General features: G+C 59.9%; 2 protein-coding genes across 6 annotated transcripts; one reads left to right on the top strand and one right to left on the bottom strand.

Annotated features, from left to right (window-relative positions):
- The first annotated feature begins 563 nt into the window (after positions 1–563).
- RELL2 (RELT like 2) lies at positions 564–15,511 on the top strand. 4 transcript variants are annotated; one of them, XM_069772509.1, is made up of 8 exons: positions 564–697; positions 5,403–5,616; positions 7,318–7,383; positions 7,461–7,527; positions 7,850–8,038; positions 12,214–12,784; positions 14,478–14,520; positions 14,799–15,511. In XM_069772509.1, exons 2-7 carry the CDS (start codon positions 5,409–5,411, stop codon positions 14,517–14,519), a joined length of 1,143 nt encoding a protein of 380 aa, XP_069628610.1. In that variant the 5' UTR covers positions 564–697; positions 5,403–5,408; the 3' UTR covers position 14,520; positions 14,799–15,511. The 4 variants fall into 4 exon arrangements, with proteins under 4 accessions (XP_069628610.1, XP_069628608.1, XP_069628607.1 ...); XM_069772507.1 differs by lacking the exon at positions 564–697 and adding an exon at positions 1,589–2,113; XM_069772506.1 differs by lacking the exon at positions 564–697 and adding an exon at positions 3,212–4,645.
- Positions 15,512–15,514: 3 nt separating this feature from the next.
- On the bottom strand, positions 15,515–21,406 carry FCHSD1 (FCH and double SH3 domains 1). 2 transcript variants are annotated; one of them, XM_069772503.1, is made up of 19 exons: positions 21,253–21,406; positions 20,833–20,930; positions 20,518–20,563; positions 19,563–19,636; positions 19,156–19,300; positions 18,943–19,079; positions 18,806–18,869; positions 18,570–18,698; positions 18,246–18,368; positions 18,068–18,163; positions 17,878–17,985; positions 17,677–17,781; positions 17,243–17,473; positions 17,071–17,154; positions 16,804–16,960; positions 16,471–16,676; positions 16,251–16,347; positions 16,105–16,172; positions 15,515–15,951 (listed from the first exon to the last, which is right to left on the bottom strand). In XM_069772503.1, the coding sequence occupies exons 1-19, from the start codon at positions 21,271–21,273 to the stop codon at positions 15,886–15,888; spliced, it is 2,055 nt and encodes a 684-aa protein (XP_069628604.1). In that variant the 5' UTR covers positions 21,274–21,406; the 3' UTR covers positions 15,515–15,885. The 2 variants fall into 2 exon arrangements, with proteins under 2 accessions (XP_069628604.1, XP_069628603.1); XM_069772502.1 differs by having other exon boundaries at positions 16,105–16,347.
- Positions 21,407–23,225: the final 1,819 nt, after the last annotated feature.

Here is a 23,225-nt window from a genome sequence, read left to right on the forward strand (position 1 = left end):
GTAACTTAACTCTACAGCTGCTCCCCAGTCAACCCCCAGCTGCCCTCAGTTACTCCCAGCTGATCCCAGTTGCCCACTGGATTCTATCTGTAGCCCTACAGCTTCTCCCCAGTCACCCGCAGCTGCCCCCAGTTACTCCCAGTTGCCCACTGGATTCTCTCCTGTAACTTTACAGCTGCTCACCAGTCACCCCCCAGCTGCTCACCACTTATGCCCACTTGCCCTCTAATCACCCCCAGCCTCCACCAGTCACCCCTCAGCTGCTGCAGCCCACCCACTAAGGGCGCAGGAGACGGGGCGGTGGGATTCCCGTGGGGTACCCACACCTTGGTGGGACTCATCCCCTTCTGGGGAGCATCCCCCCTGAGCTGTGAGGGACAGGGACCCAGTGCTGGCTGTCACCTGGCCAAGCAGCCCTCCCAGATCCTGCCCCACCAGTGTACAGGTCCTCCTGACTGCTGGCAGCCTTTGAAAACCTGCTGGTGTTGGCAGGGAGCGGGGGACACGGAGGCACCAGAGGACAAAAGCTGGGTGGAAAAATTGCTGTGTACAAGAAAGCAGCCATGTGGAACGGGGGAAAAACCCTGAACCTCACCCAGAGCCAGCAAGGGATGGAGATGGGGCTGTGCCGCGAGTGATGCTGGTGACAAAAATCTGTTTCCTGTGGGCTGGAAAGAAGAAAGGATGAAAGGAGCAGGTAGTCTTGCCCAAAGGCTCAGAAAACAAATTAGCTGAAATTGGCGCTTGGCAAGGACATGGTTCTGCCAGTCTCCTGCTCGATTGCTTCCCACAGGACGGATGTTGGGGGCAAAGGATGCTGCACTTGAGGCAGGCTGCCTAAACAACCTGCAATAAAACGGGGTCTCAGAGAGGAGCAGGCAAAGGGCAAGGACCCCCAAGGGGCACACCAAGATCTGGCTAAGGATGGAGACTACGGCAGATCGCCACTGGGATGTTTCCTGGCTTGTCAGCAACGGGATTTTGATGCTGGGTAATAAATGTGTGGGAGGGAAACCCCTTGGTGTGCAGCAAGGGGAGCTTCACGTGTGCATGGCCCAGGGTGTGCAGGATGGGGCTGGCAGGGCAGCAAGGTGATGGTGGGACGGCATGGGATTTTGGGTGCTATGCTGGCCGCAAGCAGGTGCGAAAACTAGTGTCGAGGTGCAATTAAATTGTGGGATTAAATGATGCTTCTTGCTGGCTCTGCCACTTACTGCTGGGACGCTGCTCCTGCCACAGCACTCCTCATGCCTGTTTCCCATTAGGATGCTGGCTCCTGAGCATGGAGCAAGGATGGTCTGGGGGATGCCGGGACCCTCTGGCTGTGACCCCACAGGGCACAGCTGTGATCAGGGACGCTCAGAGTTGCGATCCCTGGCACAGTGACCACTGAGCCCAACATCCACCATCTTAAATAAATAGGCTTTAAACATGCTGAACAACAAGGGTGTAGCAGCAAACGTGTGGAGTGCACTGACGTCTCGGTGGGGGCTGCTCACTTGGCATGACGATAGCCCGGTCACTGCTCCGCAAGGTGCTGCCACCAGATAACGTCTGGCTGGGGCCACCGAGCCGCCTGAGTGGCATGGCCAAGCTGCCTGGCTGGGGGAAAGGGGCAAAAAGGGGAGAAACATGTCCTTGCCTCCAGTGGGGATTGCTTTGCTGGCTGAGCTCACTCTGGAAGCTGGTTGCTGCTCCAGGCATCTTCATGGGTCTTGGAGCAGTGCAGAGAAAGCATCGGAGAGGGATATTTTTAGATGCTCTTTGTGCTCAGAGAACAAAACCAGGCTGTGGTTTAAAGGCCATTAGCTTGCTGGGGATGTTTGAAAAACTTAAATAAGGGCTTAAGTTTCAGAGACATGTTTGACATGATGGGATGTAGCATTTTTGGAAAGATGATGGCAATTTCTGGGCTAAGCATCGTAGCAAAGACCCCAGGAGGAGCCTGTCCACGGGGTTGCTGGAGCCGGGCAATCTGGCCTGTTTAGCTGCCACGTGGACAACCAGTGGGGCTGTGGCAGACGATCCCCTGAGCGGGTGCATTCACATTGTTCATGGGGTGACGTCTGTCGTAATGATTACGGAGGAGGCGCGGGAAGAGAGCGGATGAGAGGTAACGTGGCAATACACTGGGACTGGAGCTGGCTGTGGGACAGGGTGATGGGGGACATTGCTGTCCTTCCACAGTCTCCTCGGTTGCTCTGTCCCCTCCCTCCCCCAGCCACCTCTTGACCCAGTGGCTTAAAATTTAAGGGTTTCCAGGCAATGTCTGGTCCTGAGAGGGACCAAAGCCTTCAAGGACCCCCAGGATTCACGCCTGCACCCACTGGGGACCCCTGACTGGGTGACCTGGGAAGGAAGGGCAGGGGGATGGTGGTGTTGAGTGCAGCAGGCAGGCAGCAAGCAGGCAGCTGCCTGCCCCAGAGCTCTGGCCAGATTGCTGTTGTGTCTCAGCTTGCACTGCCTTGGCTGGTGGGGTCGCACAGGATGGGGACAGGAGCTGGGACGGGGGCAGGAGGAGGCAGAGGATGCAGAGCCCAGCCTCCCGACACACCACAAGCATCCAGCCCACAGCCGTGTTCGCACCTCCCCGCCATGGTGTGGGGCTTAGCTCCACGCAGGGACTGTCCCCACTGGGTGGGATTGACATGGCCAGCCTGTTTGGGAGGGAGAGCTCAGCTGTGTGGATTCATGCCTGTCATGCTGGCTGGTCTTGGGACAGAGAGGAGCTGTGGTGTCTTTTCTGGGTCACTGGCAAGGCACTGCATGGGACAAGGCTTGTGGTCTCGCCACTAAAGTGCTAATGAGGTCCCACAGTGGGACGAGGACTGAGCAGCCTGGAGGGATGCTGAGGCTGGGGTGATGGAAGCAGGATGGAGACTGGGGGCACACGATACCGAGCAGGGAGCATCAGGAAGAGAAACACTATCGGCTGGGATAACCCAGCTGCAGAGCTGGGTGGGAGCAGCTTGACAGTAGTGGAGCCCCCTCCTCATCCCAGTTCACCCCATGGAGGCCAGGATTTGTCCCCAGATGGGCTGCTGTGCCATCCTGTGCCCCCCAGGTTGTGGAAATGCTTTGACATCAGAGGCTGTGGGAAAATGGGAATCTTCCCTCAAAGCGGGGAGGGCTGAGAAACCTGGGCTCATTTTGCCTGGCATGGCTGGAGGCTGGAAGGGGGGTAGGGTGCAGCAATGCGTTGGGTGGGCGGGAATGGCCGGGAGGAGAAAGAGCGATTTATTGTGCAGGACAGTGTGCGTGGGCATGAGGAAAATGGGAATAAGCTCACCATGACTACATCCCCTCAGGGCTCCACAGAAACCCAGACCTGCAAGGTCCCCTGCTTTGAAGAAACAAGGGCAAGCTATAAACTGCCTTTAAGGTCTTGATCAGCAGAGACTCGCATGATGTTGCAGCTTGTTGGTCCAGCATCAGGAGACCTCAGCTCTCCTGCAGCCCTAGCAATGCACAGCAGGAGCAGTAAGCCTTGCTGCCTGTGGTCTTTCCTTGCCATAGTTTGTCCATTTTAGGGCCTGCCTCCCTACCAGAACAGCAGACAGATGGGTGGCATCTACGATGCGGTGACCTCCTGAAGTCGTGGTGATGGGGGAGGCTCCTGGGCTCCTGAGAATCGACTCTTGGTCACTTGCAGAGAAGGATAGGAGCTCTCATCATTGCATAGCTGAAAGCCTGGAGGAGTTGCAGGTTGCCTCATGGCAACACAGAGTGTGGTGGGATAACTCCTACAAATTAAGTATTTATACAGATAGACAGTTGCTTCATAGAGATGGGGTGGGAGGGATTTCAAGGGTTGCCTGTGCTTCTCAAGGTCTGGGTGGAGAACTGGCAGGTGGGCAAAGGACAGAAAGGAGCAAGCCTAATCTGCAGTAGCAAAGGAGATTTGGGTGAAGCCTCCCAGAGTGAGGATAATGTGGTGGAGATGGAGAAGGGGGTCATGGGACCACCACGGCTGGAGATTTCAAATGGCTTAGCCATCCCTTTTTTAGGAAGAAGGGAGAGACAGTTGGGCTGGGTCAGTCTCTTGGGCTGCGGGGTCTCCTGGGGCTCCTTTTCCCCCACCTCCTCGGTGCTGTGATCATGCTGAGGGTGTTTGCACCCCTGTCCCTCTGCACACACTAGCGTGGGACCGGTCCTGGTCTCGCTGAGACCCGCTTCCCCCCCTCTGCCCTCCCATCACCACAACTCAGAGCTCTAAAAATTGCCGAGAGCTTCTGAAAGGAGGGTGCCAGGGGAAGTCGGGGCTGGCTTGCATGTGGGTGAGGTTATTCGCCCCGGGGCGGGCAGCAGCTTTCCAGCGCCGGCTTCCCTGAGCGGCACTCCTGTTTGCTCCCCACTGCAGCTGCCGGCATTTCCCTGAGCTTCTCGCTGCACCTTCATCCGCCGAAACCGCTTCGGAGAGATTTTTTCCGGGGTTGGGACAGGCGGGTGTTCTCGCCGGCAGACAGCGGTAGAGGCTGCCGCGGCAGCCAGAAGCGGCTTGGATCCTTCCCGAGGAAGACAGGCAGGCAGCCGGGAGCCGGGGGGCCAGAGGATGTTTGCCACGGTCCCCAGCCACAGGGATGCAGGGTTGCTAGGAGGCAGGTGAAGGTGAAGAGGAGAGCGCTGCGGAGGACCGCAGGCCCAGGTACCGCCGCAGCAGCGGGGATGGGGGACGGCCAGAGGAGACCCTGCCTGCGCCGGGAAGCGGAGCCGGCGAGCGGGCGGCGGAGCGCCGAGCTCCCCGGGGAGGGAGACGGGGAAAGCCCGGGGGAACTGGGGAGGAGGGAGCGAGCTCGGTTCTGCGGACGGACGATGCAGGGGCTGCCGGCCGGCTCAGCCCTCCGCCGGCCCGGCTGCCGCGGCTCCCTGCCTGCCCTGCCTTTGCCGTCGCCTTTGCCGGCGGAGGCCCTCGGCCGTGAGTGGCGAGGGATGCGGGGTGGGGAGCGGGTCGGCGCGGCGCGGTGAGGATGCTCGTTCTCCCGCAAGGGCGAGCGGGGTGATGCCTCCCGCCGCGGATCCCGTGGGAGGCCGGGGGACCGGTGCCCTTGGGAAGCCGCCCGCAAGGGACGGGGGAGCGACGCAGCCCGGAGCCAGGCAGGCCTGCGGGGATGGTGCTGCCGCCACCGCTGCCCTTGGGATGCCTCTTGCTGGGTGCGCGTGGGGCAGCGGTGTCCTTGGGAGACCGCAGCGAGCCTCCTCCAGCCTGGCCTCTCCTCCCTGGGGTCCTCCGCCACGCCGGACCTTGCGGGGCGGGAGATGAGCCCTTGGCAGCCCACCCCAAGCTGGGAGCTGGCTCTTGCCCGAGGTGGACGGGAGGAAGAGAAGGAAGAGGAGGATGGGCACGAGGAGCCCGGCGGGGGGCGAGCACTGTGGTCTCTGAGCTGCCTTCCCCCTTCTCCTAGATCCGCATGTCAGACCAGAACAGCACTGACGATGGGGAGTCAGACCCCCAGCACAGCCTGTCTATGGTCTTCCTCCTCGTCCTCGTCTTCTTCATCATGGGGCTGGTGGGTTTCCTGATCTGCCATGTCCTGAAGAAGAAGGGTTACCGGTGCCGGACTTTCCGGGACGAGCTCGACCCAGATAACAAAGACGTGCTGGCGGAGCTCCAGGCCAGTGAGTGCTGGGGCAATGGGGGCTCGGTGGGGGCTCGGGTGATGCCTTTTGCCCTGTGTGGAGTGATGCTCCTTAAACATGCTTCTGGGATGTGGCCTGGGGCTGGGAGGGTTACCTGTCACATGCTGCTGGGTTGGAAAAAAGGGATGGTGTGGCGAGAGCAGTGTGGTGTTCCCCAGGGATTGGCAGCGTGCAGCCCGGAGAGCCCTCTGATCTGCTGGGTCCACAGGCTGGCGAACGCTGGTGGTGCCAGCGAGTTGGGAACCAGCATCTGGCTCTTCCCAAAGCAGCGTTATCAGCAGAATGTAATTCTGATGAACAGCCAGGACCTGCCAAATGCCCAGCACGTGAATTATAACCCATGTCCCCTACAAGGAAAGCATCCCCCAGACAGGGCACAAGCTGTCCCTCTGCCCTTCTAGCATTAGGAGGTCCAGCACAGAGCCAGCATGGTGTTTGCTATTGGTCACGTCTTCTTCTAGTCTCTGTTGTGTTCACGCAGGCCAGAGGAATAGGGGTGTTTCCTTGGGATCTATGCCCCATGTAGAAGGGGACCTTTAGGGTTTTTCTCCATTGCTTCAGGCCACCGTAAGTCGCTCTTGGGTAGTTGCATTGGGAAGTCACTGCAGCAACAAGCATGGGTGCAAACTAGAGCCTGGTCCAAGCAAGCTCTGTCGTTTGTGGTTTCATGAGTCCCTGCTGAAATGAAGAAGACACATTACACATTCCTCTGGCTGCTTCCTTAACTGAAAATGGCCAAATGGTGCTACATAACTCCTCCAGCTTCCCTGTGCATTGGCAGTGCTTGGGAGGATCAGCATCTCCTGCTGTCACTTCTTGTGCATGGGAGGGAAACGGGACTCCTCCAGCTCACCCACAGACACAGCAGGAGCTTCCAGGTGTCCTTGGATATCCTCCTCTCGCTTTAATGACTTGGCTGCACATGACATGGAGACAGTGTTTGAAATTTCCAGGATTGGCTTTGCCTGTTGGAGATGCCACAGCATCTCCATGGGCTTCCAGGATCATAGTGGCAGCCCTTGACCATGTTCTTTGAGGCAGTTGCCTGCCAGACCACAGCTCTGACCTGCTCATAGGAACATATAACACTGCAGACTGGGCTGAAGGTGTAGCCAGCCAAGCCTCCTGCCTCCAACAGTGGCCAGAAGCAGGCTGCAATGAATGCTGGGATGAATACCATGATAGAGCAGACACCGAGCTAAGTTTCCTGAGCATATTGTTTTAAGCTTCTAGCAGCTGTGCAGCTCTGGGGCTTTCTCCATCAGACATGGCTTCCCCATATTTAACAGGCCCCTGTGGGTTTCTTTTCTGTGAACTTGTCCTATTTACCCTTGGAGACTTTTAGCACCTACAGCATACTGCAGCCGGGGGCTCCAGGGCTGGACTGTCCCCACAAGGAGCCTCCTCTTTTGGCTTGTTTCAAACCTGCTTCCCACTCATTTCTCATGATGCTCCCCAGTTCTGAAGGAGAAACACAACCCCTGTCTCACTGTACACATGGCTGCAATTTTAGCCATTTCTTTTCCAGGGTGAGGGATCTGGTGTTCTCCAGGGGCTTCCCAGCATGATGGGGGACACGAGGCTTCTCCAACCTCTCTGTTGATGTGGCTGCTCCTGGGGAGGGACTGGCAAGCTAAGTCTCTGAATCCCAGCCCTCAGTGCCATGTTTTCTCTTTTCAGATGAAGAGGAGGAGCTGAACGAGGACACCGTGGAGAAGATTGTGAGATGCATCATACAAAATGAAGGTGAGCATTTCCTAGAGCTGGCCTGGAGACATGCTGTCCACTTTGGCTGATGCATCCCTTTTTTCCTCTCTCGTCAGCAAATGCAGAGGCCCTCAAGGAGATGCTGGGGGACAATGAAGGGGACATCCCAGTGCCAGTGCCCAGGTGAGGGAAGCCTATACCAGCTTGTGGCTCCTGCAGAATAAGGGAGAAGCAGCCTTTGGGTATCAACTTGCTCTGGTGACTTTGCAGCCAGCCCCTTTCCAGATTGTTATAAAGCATCTTCCCAACAAGAAGTCCTGCTCCCCTGAGGGCTGCAATGAGTGCTTCACCTCAGTGTCAAGGGGAATAGCTCTTCCTTATTTCTGTTCTCAGAGGAGGTGCCATCCAGAGCTGCTGCTTCTCAGGGCTTGTTGCAGTGAGGCTGCACCAGGACTGGAAGTCTTCTCCAGGTAACACAACCTGTCATGTCCTTCTCCTATTGCAGCCTTTGTCCCCACCGTAACAGCCAGGATGGGGGCCCACCACATCACCACACAGTGCATCTGGGCTCCACGCAGGCCCCCTGCATCCACTGCAGCAAGAGGAAGAGGCACCCACTGCATCGACAAGGACGGTCCAAGGATGGCAAAGGCAGGATGCATCCTGGAGAGACTACTGTCTTCTCAGTGGGCAGGTACTTAAATGAGCCTTGCCAGACAAGGCCCATCTGCTCTGATGGAGCAAGCATCATGGAGAGCGTTCTCAGTTCCCCTATTCCTCTCCCCTTCCCCACTTGCCCCATGCCAGGCACCCTCTTGCTCTTCCCTGTTTAGACACTCCAGCAGTAGTTCTGCAGCTGGGAGTTCCAAGGACCCAGGTGCCTCTTGCACCTAGAAATGCCTGTGGTGTGTGGCAGGCCATGACACACTGGTGGCTTCCCTCCTTCTCCGGGAAGGTGACTCAAGCCTGGCTTTTCCTGCTGACTCAGTGCTGGGCAGAGCCCCAAATCCAGGTCCTTTTAAAGCCTGCTGTCCCAGCTACATGCAAGCAGGGCTCTTGCTGCCCAACAGGGGCAGTGACCCGAGGTTTTACGGTTCTCATTAGGAGAGGAAGGAGGTGACAGCAGGTCCCAGGTGCAAGTTACCAGCCACTGGCATCAGAATGAAAGAGTGGATGTGCTCCTCCAGGTCACTGCCTCCAATGATGACTGTAATTAGATGACATGGCAGGAATACAAGAATAGGGGAGTGTACCTCATACTTCCCACAAATACTTTTCCAGTCACCACCTGGTCTTACCTCAAGGGACTTCCTCAGCTTCCTGTGGTGTCTGTGTAGCCAGTAACCTTCAGTACAATCTGCAGTCTTGCACAGGTTGCCCCATTTCCCAGTAGAAAGATTTAGCATGCACAAGACCTTTAGCTAAATCTTCCAGGGCTCAGCTCCCTACTGCAGTGGTGACCAGTGCAGGGTGACAAACAACTGCAGTCCCTGGATGGCCACCCTCGTGAGACACAAAGCTCTGCTCTGCTCAGATCCTGCAGCAGGTCTTCATTCAGGGCCTAAGCCTTGATGAAGCTGCACCTTGTGGCCCAGAAAGAGAGTCTTTTCATGGTGATGTTGAGCCTAAGTGAGCATCAGGGGATGTGGGTTTTTCCACCATCACAGCTAGGAGTCTCAGTAGGGAGGTGAACTGGGGGCTTGATGGGGAGCTGGTGAAGGGGAGAGACATGCTGGACCTCCCCATGTTGAACTCCAGCTAAGATCACACCTTCTGGAGACTGACAGCTTCTGGCTTCCTCTTTGCCTGTTGCTGTCAGCTGTCCTTGGTGGTGGTGTTTGGTAAGCCAGATCTCTGCACAGTTGCATATTCATGGCTAATCTCATTCCCTGCGTGGTGCCCAGCTCCATCCACTTCTCTGTGTCCTTTGTCCATGCTCTTCTCAGTCTCCTCTCACTCACCTCTGAGTGCTGGAGAAGACAGTCTCCTTTCCTAAAGGCACCTTCCCTCAAATCTTGGTTTTCTGTCTTTATCTTTGTAATATCCTGCGTCACATCAAACTTCTAAACAGGACAGTAATTACATTTCTCCAAGGTTGTACTTTAAAAGTTTCCACTTCCTGAATCTCCTTGGTATGAGGTCCAACTGCTAAGGGGCCTATGTGCCCATGAGGTACAAAACTACCTCCAAATTCTGGTTCTCATTTCCAAGCTGGTCCCTCTGCTTTTTCAGATCCTGGATGACTTTTCTGGGACTGCCCTTGCTGTGTCATATTTACTACAAATATCTTGATTACATGAAGTACTTTGACTCATGACTGACCCTACACACAAAAGCTCCTTTAAACCACCTCTTCTGTTGCAATCCTCAGGTCTTGTTCTCTTTATTTTTTTGCTATTGCTTTTGTCTTGGACACAGTGGTTGAGAGTCCATCCCCTTTCCCAATTACCTAAAGCTCGTTGACTGAGTCTGGTCCCCAGCTGGTAGGCACAGGCTCATTGCTAAAGGAGTGGAAAGCAGTGACATTACTGAAGGTCCACCAAGATCATCAGGGGCTGGAGCATGTGGCATGTGAGGAGCTGCTGAGGGAATGGGGTTTGTTTAGCCTGGAGACATTTAAGGGGGGGATCTAATTGCTCTCTAAAACTGCTCAAAGGGGTGAGGGGAGTTTAAATGAAGATGGAGCTAGACTATTCTCAAGAGATGCACAGGGAAGGGCAAGAGGCAATGGCCACAATTTGCAACAAGAGAAATCCAGAAAAGATGTAAGGAAAAAATATTTCATCCTGTGAATGGTGCAGCCCTGGGACAGGGCCCAGAGGAGTGGAGGGATCTCCATCCTTGGTGATTTCCAAAACCTGACTTGATGGAGCCCTGGGCAACCTGATTGAGGGTGGGAGGTGGCCCAGATTCAAGCAGTGGGTTGGACTGGAAACTTCCCGAGGGCTTTTCACACCTGAATTATTCTATACTTCAGAGGTAATCAGGGTTATATGACCTGTACTCTTATATTATTGAATGATTTACTATTTATTTTAGGACTTTCCCTAAACCAGTTGTCAGTGGCAGAGCTCATCCACCAAAGCACCTGCATCTTACCCTCTGTCCTTAGCCCAATTAGCCACCACATGTCATGTCCCACTGAATCAAACGCCTTAGCGATGCTGACTAGGTAGACAGCCAGCGCTCTCCTGCCTTTCCCCTCACCATCCAGAGGCTGGTTATGTTACTTCTTGTGCCCCCTCCAGTCTGAACCCTGCCTGCTTTTTGAATCTGTTCCTGGCTCTTCCAGGCTGACATTGCTCAATGGCATTGCCAAGAAATGATCCTGCCACTCATGCCTCCTCCTCGTCCCTCTTTGGGACTGGGACATTGTTTGGTCTTCCCAAATCGCAACACTGGTGCCTTGTCTCCAAATATCTGGATAGACCTGAAAGGTCACATTGCTGCTTCTCAGCCTGACCCGAGCAGTCCTGTGGGTACTTTGTCCAGAGCTGGAGCATTTATCTTCTTGACCCTTCCAATCATGAGCAGCATTTCTGACTCCAATCCTGAGGGGTCTGTACTGTCTGCAGACTACCATCTGGTCTTCAGTCTGGCTGTGGTCTCCTTCATCTCTGGCATCTCATCTGGCATCAGTTCTTATCTCTCAGACCTTTTTTCTCAGCTTCTTCCTTCAGAATGGCTGTACTGCCATGTGCTTGACCTTTGGGTCCTGTTCTTCTTTCAACCCCAGCAGTGCTTGAACTTCGCTGCTGAAATTGTATTTTGCCTGATGCTGGCTCACAGCTGAACCTCAGCAGAGCCAGGGCCATCTGCAGCTTCTCTGGGTGTGACTGAAGTGCAGGGAGAGCAGCTGCTGTGTGAGTTTCCATGGGCTGCATGAGGTCTCTGTGGTGGGATCAGTGCTCTTTGGCTGGTGAACACGAGCTCACTGTGGAAGGGATTTCCCATCTGCTGGTCCAGCAGTGGCTTGCATTACTTAAGAACAGGAGTCACAACCAGCTCGCGTACAATTCAGACTTTTAGGCTTTGCCTATACGTTACCCCTCACAAATCCAAAAGTTATGGTAGATCTCTAACTTCTCTCTTCTCCCCACATGCAATATTACACCACCTCTGATTATAAATGCACCCTTTGAGGGTGTCAGACCAACTTCTGCAGCTGTTCTCCTGCCTATCCTGGAGCTCTGAGCCGTTACCTGGTACATGGTGGAATCTTGGTGAACCACCTAGGTACCATCCATCACTCCAGGGGATGGTGCAAAACGTGCTCTGGCAGATTTTTGCCAAACAACAACTCCTGCCTTTGATCCCCATACCCAAATATAGCTCGGTCTGCCGAAACCCTGTCCCTGCCCTCACTTATGGAGTACTGTCTGCCAAAAACTCTGGCTCTTGTTCCCCTGATGGCAGCCAGTCACTAGGTGCAACATCCATGCAGATCTGCATGGCCACCCCCTCCTCACCAGGCTTAGCTGGTTTGCATTTCACCTTCTGAATCAACACCTGAGTTTCTGTACAAGCTCCTGTTCACCGAGGTTTCATCTTGGAGCATTTCCAAGAGCTGTGACCCATCTTGCTGCAGGGAGGACAGGCTGGCAGGGTCTGCACCAGCCAACATCTGGATTGACCTTTTCATCCTTCTCTTTATATTTGTTTTGCCAAAAATGAAGGGGAAAATGGGGCTAAGTCACTGGGGGCATGGCTAGAGTGGGGGTCGGTGGTGTTGAATGGTTCTGAAAGGTTGGAGATCAGCACGAGTCAATGACAAAAAGAGGACATCCAAGGTTGGAGGTGCAGGCAAGCTGGAAATACAGCTGGGGGAGAGGAGGGAAAGGATTTTGATCCGTCCTGCCCCCATTCCAGGTTTCGTGTCACACACATCGGGAAGAAACCCACTTTCCACGAGCAGCAGGATGGTCCCCTGCCAGATGGCAGCCGGGAGCCGAGCACGGAGGAGCTGGAGCACAGCAGCGACCGGCTCCAGCGCGAGCGGGCTCGCAATGGGACTGTCCCCATGGGTGGCCTGCAGAACGGAGCCGTCCAGAAGGGTACCCAGAGCAGCAAGGGTGGGGAGCAGAGCCGCTCCACCACTCCAGCCCCGAACACACCAGCCAGCTCCAGCACTCGTGACAGCAGACGGGCGGGCAAGGGGTCTGGCGTGGCAGGCTCACTGCAGGATGCTGGCACTGCTCCTGGGAGCGCGAGCCGCCAGCGGAAGCTCCTGAGCCATCGGGTGCTGGGAGGGTCGAGTCCCAGCATCCCAGGAGAGCTGGTGCAGGAAGGAGCCAGCATCTGCCTGGAGGAAACCGGACTGGGGTCGGCAGATGAAGTGTCGGATATTCACGGGAGCCTGAGTCTGCACGAACAGGCTGATGAGTTGGGAAGAGACGACAGCAGCAGAAAACAGCCCGGAGTGGAAGACATGGGGCAGCAGGTAGGTTCCTCCTCTTCCTTGTCCCTGTGTGGTCCCCTGGGCTGGAGGTTTTGAAGGGTTGTGGCACAGCACCCCAAGTCCTGCTGCCAACACGATCAACCAGCAGAAGTGTGGTGGCATGAGCTGTGCAGCAGGGACAGGCAAGCCAAGGCTTGTGCTGGGCTCACTGTGGCATGGAACCTGCCCTGTCCTGCCCACCCTGTTTCTGCTTACCTTTTTTGATTGCATTTTCCCATCTGCTTTCTATTGTCTGGAGCATACAGAGTCGCCGCCTACCCTGCTGGTATCCGCACCGCAGGGAAAAGGCAGGTCACTGGTTGACTTGCAGCTAGCTGCCCCTCAAGCAAGGGATGCATTTTCCTTTATGGTTGGGCTCTTTGAGGTCATACATTGGGATCATTTTTTCTTGACCTGAGGGAACCCTGCTGCTGCACACAGCTTGGTTTCCCCAGAACTGTGGCTTCGCTGCAGTGCTGGGGCTCAACACGGCCAGCAATGTACAGGCAGGGACAGGTGTCTCCAGGAGCCTTTCTTGCCTTGAAGTCTAGGAAATGGTGAAGCCAACTGGTCCTTTCTTGGTTGTTCTTCCTTGCCCTGGAGGGGCTGGTGCTGGCTGTGCTCAGAGAGGAGATCAGCCCACCCTGGCCAGAGCTGGGGGACTCCCAGCACCCCGGTATCTCCCAACTTTCCTACCCAACCACCTTGCTGGATGTGCTAAAGAGCTCCAGGGCAGCACTTGCAAGGACACCATCTCCTTGGCTGTCGATGGCCCAATTTGGGGGATTTGCTCCCTGCCACTGCCTCTGGGCTGTTACCACTGAGCAAATGATGCTGTCAGTGGTGGTAGCAGACTCCCAACACGTTCGCTCACGTGCTTGCCTGTGGTTCTGCAATTGGAGAAAGACAATTTTCATGGAAGGGGACTGGGGGAAGTTACGTGGTGTAGTGTCACCCTACCAAGGTGAGCGTGGGGAAAGGTGCCTAGTTAAATGTAGGCTAAGGAAAAAGCAGGAACACACGGAGTTTATTGTGTCCCTCTGCTTTCTGGTGGCTGGGCTGGAAGGATCTGGGCTCCTCCAGGCTGGAGCTTTGAGCTGCTTTATGGAGAAGGGCAGCCTAAGGCAGCCACGCCAGACAGAGCTGATGGGCTGTAGCTCTTCTCCAGAGATCTGGAGAGGTGGTCATAGGTCCTCCTTTCTCCCATGGCTCACAATGCCTTGGGAGATGGCCATGGCCCCTCTGATCTCCAGGGAAAGACGTGCATGGAAGACAAGTCCAGGAACACTGTGATTTTCTCCTCTTCGTCTGTCCCATCTGTGGTGCCAGACCCTTGCCTTAGACCCTGTGCCAGGCTTTGGGGTGTTGCTTCAGCATGCTCCAGGACACAGGGTCCCAGGAGAATGGTGATGGGACCTCACTGTGATGTTTGCCACCAAGCCTTGGTGCTGCTTGGACGACCCCTTGTCCCTTAGGTCCCAGCCAGGGCCACCACAAGGGTTGTTAGCTGCTGCTCAAGATGCCCTGCAGGCGATGGGGCTCGGTCTGCAGTCAGCTCCTGGACCCTCAGTGGGGTTGTGCACACCCGCCTGTGCATGACTGCTGTGGACAACAGAGCCCCCATCCTGTCCCAACTCAGACCAGCACCCTGCTCCTGCGAGAGCACTGACATACACATCCCTCCTCCCTCCCGCAGGAGCCCAGCGCCGCGGTGCACAACCGAGGAGCAACCGTGTGACGTGAGTGCTTGTCCCCAGCCCCTGGGGCGATGTCCAGGGTGGGGTGGGAAGGCACTGGCAGTGCCCCTGCCCAAGTGGGTCACAGCCCGGTGGTGGAGAGAGGGTGAACCCCTTCTCTGAGAGGGTCGGTTCCCAATGTGCTGGGCCCTGCAGGGGCAGGGCCCCTTGACTGTGTGCCCAGCCACAGGCAGTGCCGCTGGCTGCCGGCTCTGCTGGCTCTGGGCATGGGGGATGCCACGGCTGCTGGGGCGAGCCCCATCCTGCCCCTCTCCCCACAGCTCCTCTCCGCTCCCGTCTGGAGCATGGACGGGAGGCGAGCAGCCCCCGGCCCCCACGCTGGGCTGGGGGCTCTGCCATGGGGAGACCGCAGGGCAGCCGGCCCTGGCCCTGGGTGGGCAGCTACGCGCTTGGCATGGCCAGAGCGACGCGCCGACGTTACAGACGACCGCACTCGGCGCCAGACCTCATCCCATTGGCAATAGGTACCCAACTCCCACCCACCGCACCCGCCCCGGAGACCCCCCTGGGGGACCGTCAGGCCTGGCAGGGGCAGGACAGCACCCAGTCCCCGCTGCCCACCCAGCCCCTGCAGCCCCCCAGCGCTGGGGGGAAGATAGATGCATCAGAGGGGGCTGCAGCGAGGGGCAGGGATGGAGGCAGCGGCTCAAGCCCCCCTGGGGCAGGGGGCAGCACCCCCCCACCCACCCGGCATGTTCACTGCAGAGTTGAGCCCTCCAGGGCACCCCTGCCACGCAGAGCGGTCTCAGGCACAAATCCTGCACCGGCGAGGGACCCTGCAGGTCCCTGGGAGATGCTGGCGGAGAGAGGAGCTTCCAGCCCTGTCCCAGCACAGGAGGGGCCACAGCCCGGCCCTGGGGGCAGGATCGCACCCCGGCCAGGCCAGCGGACAGCCCTGGTGCCAGCGGCGAGCTTTGGTGTGTAACCGCACTGTACATAGACAAGCTAAAACCATTAAAGCTGCTGAACCCCTCAGCAGAGTCAACTGGCTTTATTGGGGCGCAGCCCCCACCTGCCCACTCCTGCCTGCAGGGAGGTGCCTGGGGGGCAGGCAGGGCCCCGGGGCTGAGCCCCCCCCCGGGGAACCAGGGCTGCACTGGGGTTGCACAGGTGATGCCAGGCAGAAGGGGCAGAGGCAAGAGCTGGGTGAGGTGGGACCTGGCCATGGCACTGAGCACCCCGATTAAAGGGGCTGCCAGGATGCCCTGTGCTGTATAGGGATGCAGGACCACTCCGCAAGCAGCGCTGGGCAGGATGCGGCCCCCAAAGAGACCACCTTGGAGCATGGGGCAGTGCCAGTCCCTGCCGCTGGGACAGGAGCCGGGAGGGACAGGGGAACACTTAGGGTCAGCTGAAGTGCAGCTCGGGGTCAGGCTCGGGGGCTCTGCCGGGCGGTGGAGGGGGTGCGCGGAGCTGTGGAGAGAGGAAAGGAGAAGCGGTGCCACCACGCCGAGGCTGCTTGCCCCCCCTTCAGACCTCCCCAAAGCACACGGGTGACATTATTCCCCGTTATGGGAGGACTGGGGGCAGGTTTGGGGGGCACGGCATTGCTGTGATGGGGCTTACCGGCCGGAGGCGGGTGGCTGCCAGGTCTGGAGAGCTCTGCCCACTGCCTGTGCCATCCTGCCTGCAACCTGGAAGGGCCCGGCTGCTCAGCCCAGCTCTCTGCACAAACCCCCATCCCCTTTCCCAGCCTCCCCACCGGCACTCACCTCCCAGCGGTGTTTCAGGAGAGGAGCTGGGGGCCAGGCTGGTCCCAGGCGCAAGGCCAGGCGGGGAGAAGGGCGGCGGGGATGGCGATGGCAGCTCCTGCAAAGACAGAGCCAAGAAGGATGGGAACAGCAGGGAGGGCGTCCACCCACCAGCAGCCACGGCACAAGACGGGGGGGCTGCCCCACACCAAGGGGACGTGGTGACCTTCCTGCCACCGACCTGCCCAGCTGCTCCCTGGCCCCCAGTGAGCTCCTCCACTACCAGAGAGGGGAAGACACCAACACGGCCGTCAAAGTCGCCTGTCCAGAAGCCGTCATCCACCTCACCGGGGGCACGGGGCAGCACCCGGATGATGGCCCCCTCGGGGAAGCTCAGCTCCTCAGGGCTCTGTCCCTCATAGTCATACAGGGCTCGCACCAGCCAGGCTGCGGGGAGGATGGGGTGAGGGCTCGGCACCCCCCAGTGCTGCTGCTGCAGGTGCTCAGCATCCCCCAGGCACCAGCCCTGCGCATCCGTCCCCCTCCGCAGGGGAGGTGACACCCCGGCACCCACCTCCAGGCTCCAGGACCAGCTCTGCAGCCATGATGTTGGAGAGCTGGCGGTGCAGGGCAGAGGGTCCCGGGGGGCCAGCCCCAGCCCCCAGCTCACCGCCCAGGGACAGTAGGTACTTTTCGGGGACGTAGCCAACCTGACCTGCCTTGTTCTGTGCCTGAAGGGGCAGAAAGCATGTGACCATCTCAGCCCCCGGGGCGGGGACAGCCCTGGGGACCTCCAAAACATGTCCCCCCAGCATGGGGGTGCGGCTGAGCCTGCTCCCACCTTCACCCACTCCTCTGCGTCCCCATCCTCGATGACCTCCAGCTCCTCGCCCTGGGTGATGGACAGCTCGTCTGCCTGAGAGCCCTGCAGGGGACAGGGGACAAAGTGGCAGGGAGGCTGGGGGTGCCGGCCCTGGGCAGGCAGGGTGAGGGGCAGGCAGCTGTGGCCATACCTGGTACCCAAAAATCACCCGGCAGGTGTAAGGGTAGGTGCGGGCAGCAGGGCCGGGCTCTTCGTCCTCCTCCAGCTCGTCACTGTCCTCGTAGTCATCGAACTCAGCCAGATCCAGCCCTGTGGGCACCTCCTCGCCCGCCCCCACCATAGCCCCTGCCAGCCAAGTGTCCACGTCCAGCCCCGCTGCCCGCAGCAGCGCCAGCCGTGCCTCTGCCTTCACTCGGCTGACCTGGGTACACACACACATTGTCAATGTCTAAAGGGACACCTATGGGGTGGGGGGACAGCCCAGCAAGTTCCATTGCCCCTGGTCCCCAGTGTGGTTGCCACGATGGTGAAGCACCCCCAGCGCCGCATCCCCATCCCTGCGTCCCCCACCCTGGGGGTGACAGACCTTGAAGCCACCCAGAGCCTCCTGCCTGGGGGACTCACCTCTGCCTTCCGTATGTTTTCCCTTGCTTCTTCCATCTGCCGCTCCACGGCGGCCGCCTCCACCTCTGGGACCTGCTGCCGCCTGGTCTCCAGCCGCTGCAGCACCTGGGTGGGTCAGCGGGGTGGTGGGAGCTGGTAGGGGGCAGAGAAAACCCCTCCTTGAGCCACCCACCATGCTCCGTGGGGAAGGACAGCACGTACCTCCTCACTGTGCGCCTTGTTTTTGTGGTCCCGAGCCACCCGCGTGGCCCAGCGCCGTGCCTCCTTCTCCAGGCTGGCCCTGTCGTCCTCGGGTGGCAGCAGGCACACCTGAGCGAGGACATGGTGGCTGAGAAGGGGCTGACTGTGCAGACCCCCCTGCCATAATGTCATGCCCCCCACCACCCCTTACCTCCTCCACCCCGGTGAGCTGGAAGCGCTGCTCCGGGGCCAGGGTGAAGGCAGGGTGGTCCTGGAGGAAGAGGAGGAGGTCCTGCTCCCGGCACACCTGCGGAAGGAGAGCAGCGTGGGGTCGAGGGGCTTGCCCGCCCCCTCCTGCCCCACGCAGCTCCTGGGACAGGTGCCATTACCCGTGTGGATGCCTCTGCAATGCCCTGGAACCAGTCCCGTGTAGCCCGACAGGTCTCCACCTCCGTCCGGCTGGCTGCCGACAAGTGCTCCCGCAGCCGCTCGTAGAGGTCACCATCCAGTGCCTGGGGGGAAAACAAGTGGGAAACTCCCACAGCACTGCCTGCATCCCCCTGGGGAGCATCCCTGACCCCCCCAGGGCAGTCAGCCCTGTCCCCGCACCAGTGGGACCCCCCCTGCTGCACCTCCTCCCAGTGGCACTGGGGAGATGCTTCTTGCGGGACCCCAGGTAGGGGAGGTGGGGGGGGGGTCCAGGCAGCTCCTACTTGCATGGCGGCGGGCAGCTCCACCCGCCTGTAATGCTCCAGGTGGGCAGTGGCAGACACCAGGGCGAAGCCGTACTCGTTCTGCACCCCCACGAGCTGCTTCGAGTGCTCGGCCAGCCGTGCTGAGAACTGCGGGGACGGGGAGAGCAGGGCTTGGTGATGGGGTGGGGGCCACCACCCCATGTCCCCCCACATCCCTCTGCTTGGGTACCCCGCCACCCCCCTGCATTGCTGACCTTGGCACTGAGTTTTTGCAGGCTGGCCTTTGTGTGAAATATCCTCCGGTCGCTCTTCCGAAGCCTGGGGAGGTTGGAGATGACATGAGACCATGCTGTGGCTGTGGCAGCCCCCCACCATGGTCCCCTCTGCTCACCGAGCCTCCACGTCGGCTGCCTTGTCCTTGGCTACCTCACTGCTCCGCTGGAGGTGGGTGAACTGTTTCTTTGCCTTGTCCAGCTCCTTCACTGTCTCCAGCAGCTCCGCCTGCGCCTTCTGCAGCCGCTCGATGCCCTGCAGGGAGCGTCAGCTGGGGGGGGATAGCTGTCCCCACCACCCAGGCACAAGGGACATGTCCTCGCCCCAGTACCTTTTTGAGCATCCTCTCCTTGGAGAGGCGGGCAGTCCGGGCGGCTTCTGCAGCGAGGGAGCGGTAGCTCTCCGAAGCGGTGACACGGACCTGCCCAGCATGCACGGTCCCCTCGATGATACCTTTCCAGACAGCAACTGCACTCCTGTGGGCACAAGGGTTAAGACAGGGAAGGGTACTCTCCTGCCTCCCTGCCAGCTTTTGCAGGTGCCCAGCAGCACAGCCAGCACCCTCAACCCCTGCAGTCCCCTCCGAGTCAGGTAGCACATGCTTGGGGATATCCCACCCAGGGTTGCATCCCCAGGACCCCCAAATCCTGATTGGCATTAGGCATCTCCCAACTGGGAGGGCCACAGATGGATGCAGCCAGCCCCAGCCCCTCACCCCCATCCCTGTCCCCAACCCACCTTGTGTTGCCAGCCTCACTGCGGCCCCGCTGCCAGTCTCTCTTCACAAACTGGCTCGCCAGCCTCTGCAACGCCTGAAGACAGACCCATTGTCACCAGCACTCCCCAACCCTGCCAGGTACCCGAGCACCCTGCCATCCCACTCCAGGGCCAAAACTGGGCTCCCCCACACTGGCTGCCCACCCCATGTGTGTCCCCGGAGCAGGGGACACACACACCCCACAGTGGCTTGGTGTCAGCAGGGACCCCATCACGCTGCCCATGGGAAACCCTTTTTGGGGAGCAGCCACCACCATGAGAGGCACCCCCACTGCAGCTTTTGGGATGGAGGACTGGCAAGGGGACACCAGCGAGGGACACCAGCTGCAGAGGCAGAGGCAGAGGAGCCCCCAGCAAAGCCAAGCACAGCAAGACCCCAATCCTGGGGGGACGGTCCCCCCAGCCTGGAGGGGGTAAGGGAGGGGGTGGGGTAGCATGGCACCTGGCCACGGCCAGGGGACAGGCGAACGGGGAGGTCATATCTGCTGCAGGGTGTCCCCAGGGAATGCTGCGGGGATGTCTCATGGAGCAAACCCAGGCTCTGACATTTAAGAGCAGAGCCCTGCGATGACCCAGCAGACAGCGGAGCCGAGCAGTTTCCTCCCCCCCCCGCCAAGGTTTTCCCTCCAGGCCCTCAAAACACCCGAGGTTGGGGCCATGCTGTGCTCAGCAAAGCACCCTAGCGGGTGCCCTAACACAGTTGGTGTCCCCCCCATCCTGAACCCATCTGCCACTGCCCTCCACGGCCGGCATGGAGCAGCTAAGCTCCGCTTTGCTCAGATAATTTCCCATTGCCTGCGTGGGGCCGTGCCCTGCCCCGGAACCGAACACTCTGCATGGGACGGATGGGAAGGATGGGGCTCGGTGCTGGTGCCTCCCTTGGCCATCAGTCCTGAAACTGGTGACACCTTCTTACCTGCCCGTACTCCCTGTCGATGGTGGCCCTCTGCTTGCTGTAGGACCTGTGGGGAGAGGGCACGCAGGGCAGGCGAGCACCCACGCAGGGGGGGCAGTGATGGGCCACCCTGGCCATCACCCCCTTGCCACCACCCCGCACCGGGATGTCCCCATCTGGCTGCCCCGGCGCCCGGCGGGTGATGGAGCCCACGACCTCGATGCGGCAGGCTCAAGGTGAGCCGTGCCTGGCAGGCTGGCCCCTGGCCCACACGTGGGATGAGCTGGCCGGTCTCAGCTCGGGGCGGGGACACGCGACACGCGTGGGGGACCCTACCTGATGTCCTCCAGCAGCTCGGCGTCCCGCTGCTGCTTGCCCTGGAGGCCCGAGAGCTGCTCCAGGAGGTGGACCCGCACCTCCTGGGTGAGCTTCACCTGCGGGACGGCACCGCTCAGCGCCCGGGGACCGCTGCGTCCTTGGCCGGGCTGGGACGCGGGGGCCGTGCGCTGCCCCCGCCGGTCCTGGTCCCGGTCCCGGTCCCGGTCCCCGCTGCCTCCCCGGGTGCCACTGCAGGTGCCGGTGGCCACCGCCCAGCCGCGGCCCCGCTTTACCAGCCCCGGCGAGGGTCCGCCGGGGGGGGACTCCCGATCCCCGCTGCAGAACCCGGTCCGCCGGCACCGATGGAGGACCCGGTCCCGATCGCCCGTCCCCGGTGCCGGGACCCGCCACGGTGCCCCACCCAGGCCCCGCGCTCACCTTGCGCGGCGGCGGCTGCATCACTGCGCTTCCGGCCCCGGTCCCGGTCCCGGTCCCGGTCCCGGTCCCGATCCCGACCCCGATCTCGATCCCGGTCCCGGTCCCGGTCCCGGTCCCCTCCCCGCGGCCGCCTCGCGTGCGCGCAGCCCGGAACTGCCGGCACCAGCCCCGCTCCGCCCTCCGCGCGGCTCCGCCCCTCCCTCTCCCGGGTGACCCGCCCCCCCGCCAAGCACCGCCCCCCCTCGGCCCGCCCCTTTTCTCAGGAGAACGACACCTCCCGTCGGGCAAGCACCGCCTACCGCGCCAGGCAAGCCACGCCCACAGCCCTGCCCCGCGCGCCGCCTAGTGGTCAGTGCTGCACGTCCCGCCGGAGCGCCGGGACACGGGACACGGGGAGACGGGGACGTGGGGACACGGGAACACGGGAACACGGGGACAAGGGGACAAGGGGGTATGGGGACACGAGGACACGGGGACAAGGGGACATGGGGACATGGGGACACGGGGACAAGGGGACATGGGGAGACAGGGATGTGGGGACACGGGGACCTGGGGACACGGGGACCTGGGGACAAGGGGACATGGAGACACAGGGACACAGGGACACAGGGAGACGGGGATGTGGGGATACGGGAACATGGGGACAAGGGGACAAAGGGATATGGGGACACAGGGACACGGGGACATGGGGAGACAGGGAGATGGGGACATGGGGATGCCAGCACATGGGGAGATGGGGAGGTAGGGGGACAGGAACACGGGGACATGGGGTCAAGGGAACACAGGGAGATTGGGACATGGGGAGATGGGGTGATCGGGAGCACTGAGGCTCATGTCCTTGGGCAGGGGGGCGTGGGGACCCCTGGGGCACAGGGACTTTGGGAATGCTGGGGACCGAGTCCTTGTGCATGAGCACACACAGGACACTCATCCTGAGATGTGGTGACATGTGGGGTGCAGGGGCACTGATCCTGGGGTATGGGGGCATGTGGGGCAGTGGAGCCTCAGGCCCCAGGCACAGGGACACATGGGGTCTCGTGTCACATGGAGGACATAGGGCCCCTGGCTTGGCACGACCCTGCCATGGGGATACGGGCGCAGTGCTGAGCAGTGGCATTCAGAATCACGAGGGCTCCCCAGCCAGCCATTTCCTCATCTGTCCCCCGGTCCCTCTGTCCCCCTCTCATCCCCCTCCCATCCCCTTCAGCTCTCACTTCTCTTTCTGTCCTGCTTTTTCTCTGCCTGTGCTTCCACAGCTTGTGGACCTCCCTGCTGTCCCTTTTGTCACCTTCTTGCTCTTTCACTGACATTTTGGGGGTCAGCTGCACATGTCCTGGTTCCCCTGATGCATGTTGATGCACAAGGCTGGGCTGGGGCTGTGTCACCAGGTCTGTTATTCCCCTCCATGGCCCCTCTGCTGCAGGAGGGAGCCAGGAAAATGGACCAGGGGCCACCCAGCACCCAGTTTGGTGGCAAGAAGGGGACAGCAGAGTGGGACAATGCAGGCCGGCCCCATCTACAGGGTGACATTGGCTTCTCAGGCTGAACAAGGTGACTGATCCCTGGGGATGTCTGGTCCTGGCAGGGCTGGGCAGGCAGAGTGCCCTGTGTCCCCAGGGTGCTGCATCACCGAGCTGGGAGCCAGCTCCCTCATTCCTGCCCCACGCTTGGGGCACGTACAGCTCCACCTGCCTGCTGCGGTTCACAACAGTGTTTTGATGGCTGCCTTACGTCTGCTTCTTCCTACCTGCAGCATGCCATTGTGTGCTAGTGGCTGGAAATCACCCCGACCTCAATGACGTCCCCCAGGTGCTCGGTGGTGGTGGCAGCTGGCGGTCATCTTGTGGTCCCCACCTCCTGTCTGGCCGCTCGCACAAGGGGGACATGAGCAGGACACAGGCACGATGAGGAGGAGAAAGAGGAAGGGTGACAGCGGGGAGGGGGCTGGTGCCTGTCCTGCCACGGTGACGCAC

Source organism: Haliaeetus albicilla, chromosome 27 (genome assembly GCF_947461875.1).
Source record: "Haliaeetus albicilla chromosome 27, bHalAlb1.1, whole genome shotgun sequence".
NCBI classification, from domain to species: Eukaryota; Metazoa; Chordata; class Aves; order Accipitriformes; family Accipitridae; genus Haliaeetus; species Haliaeetus albicilla.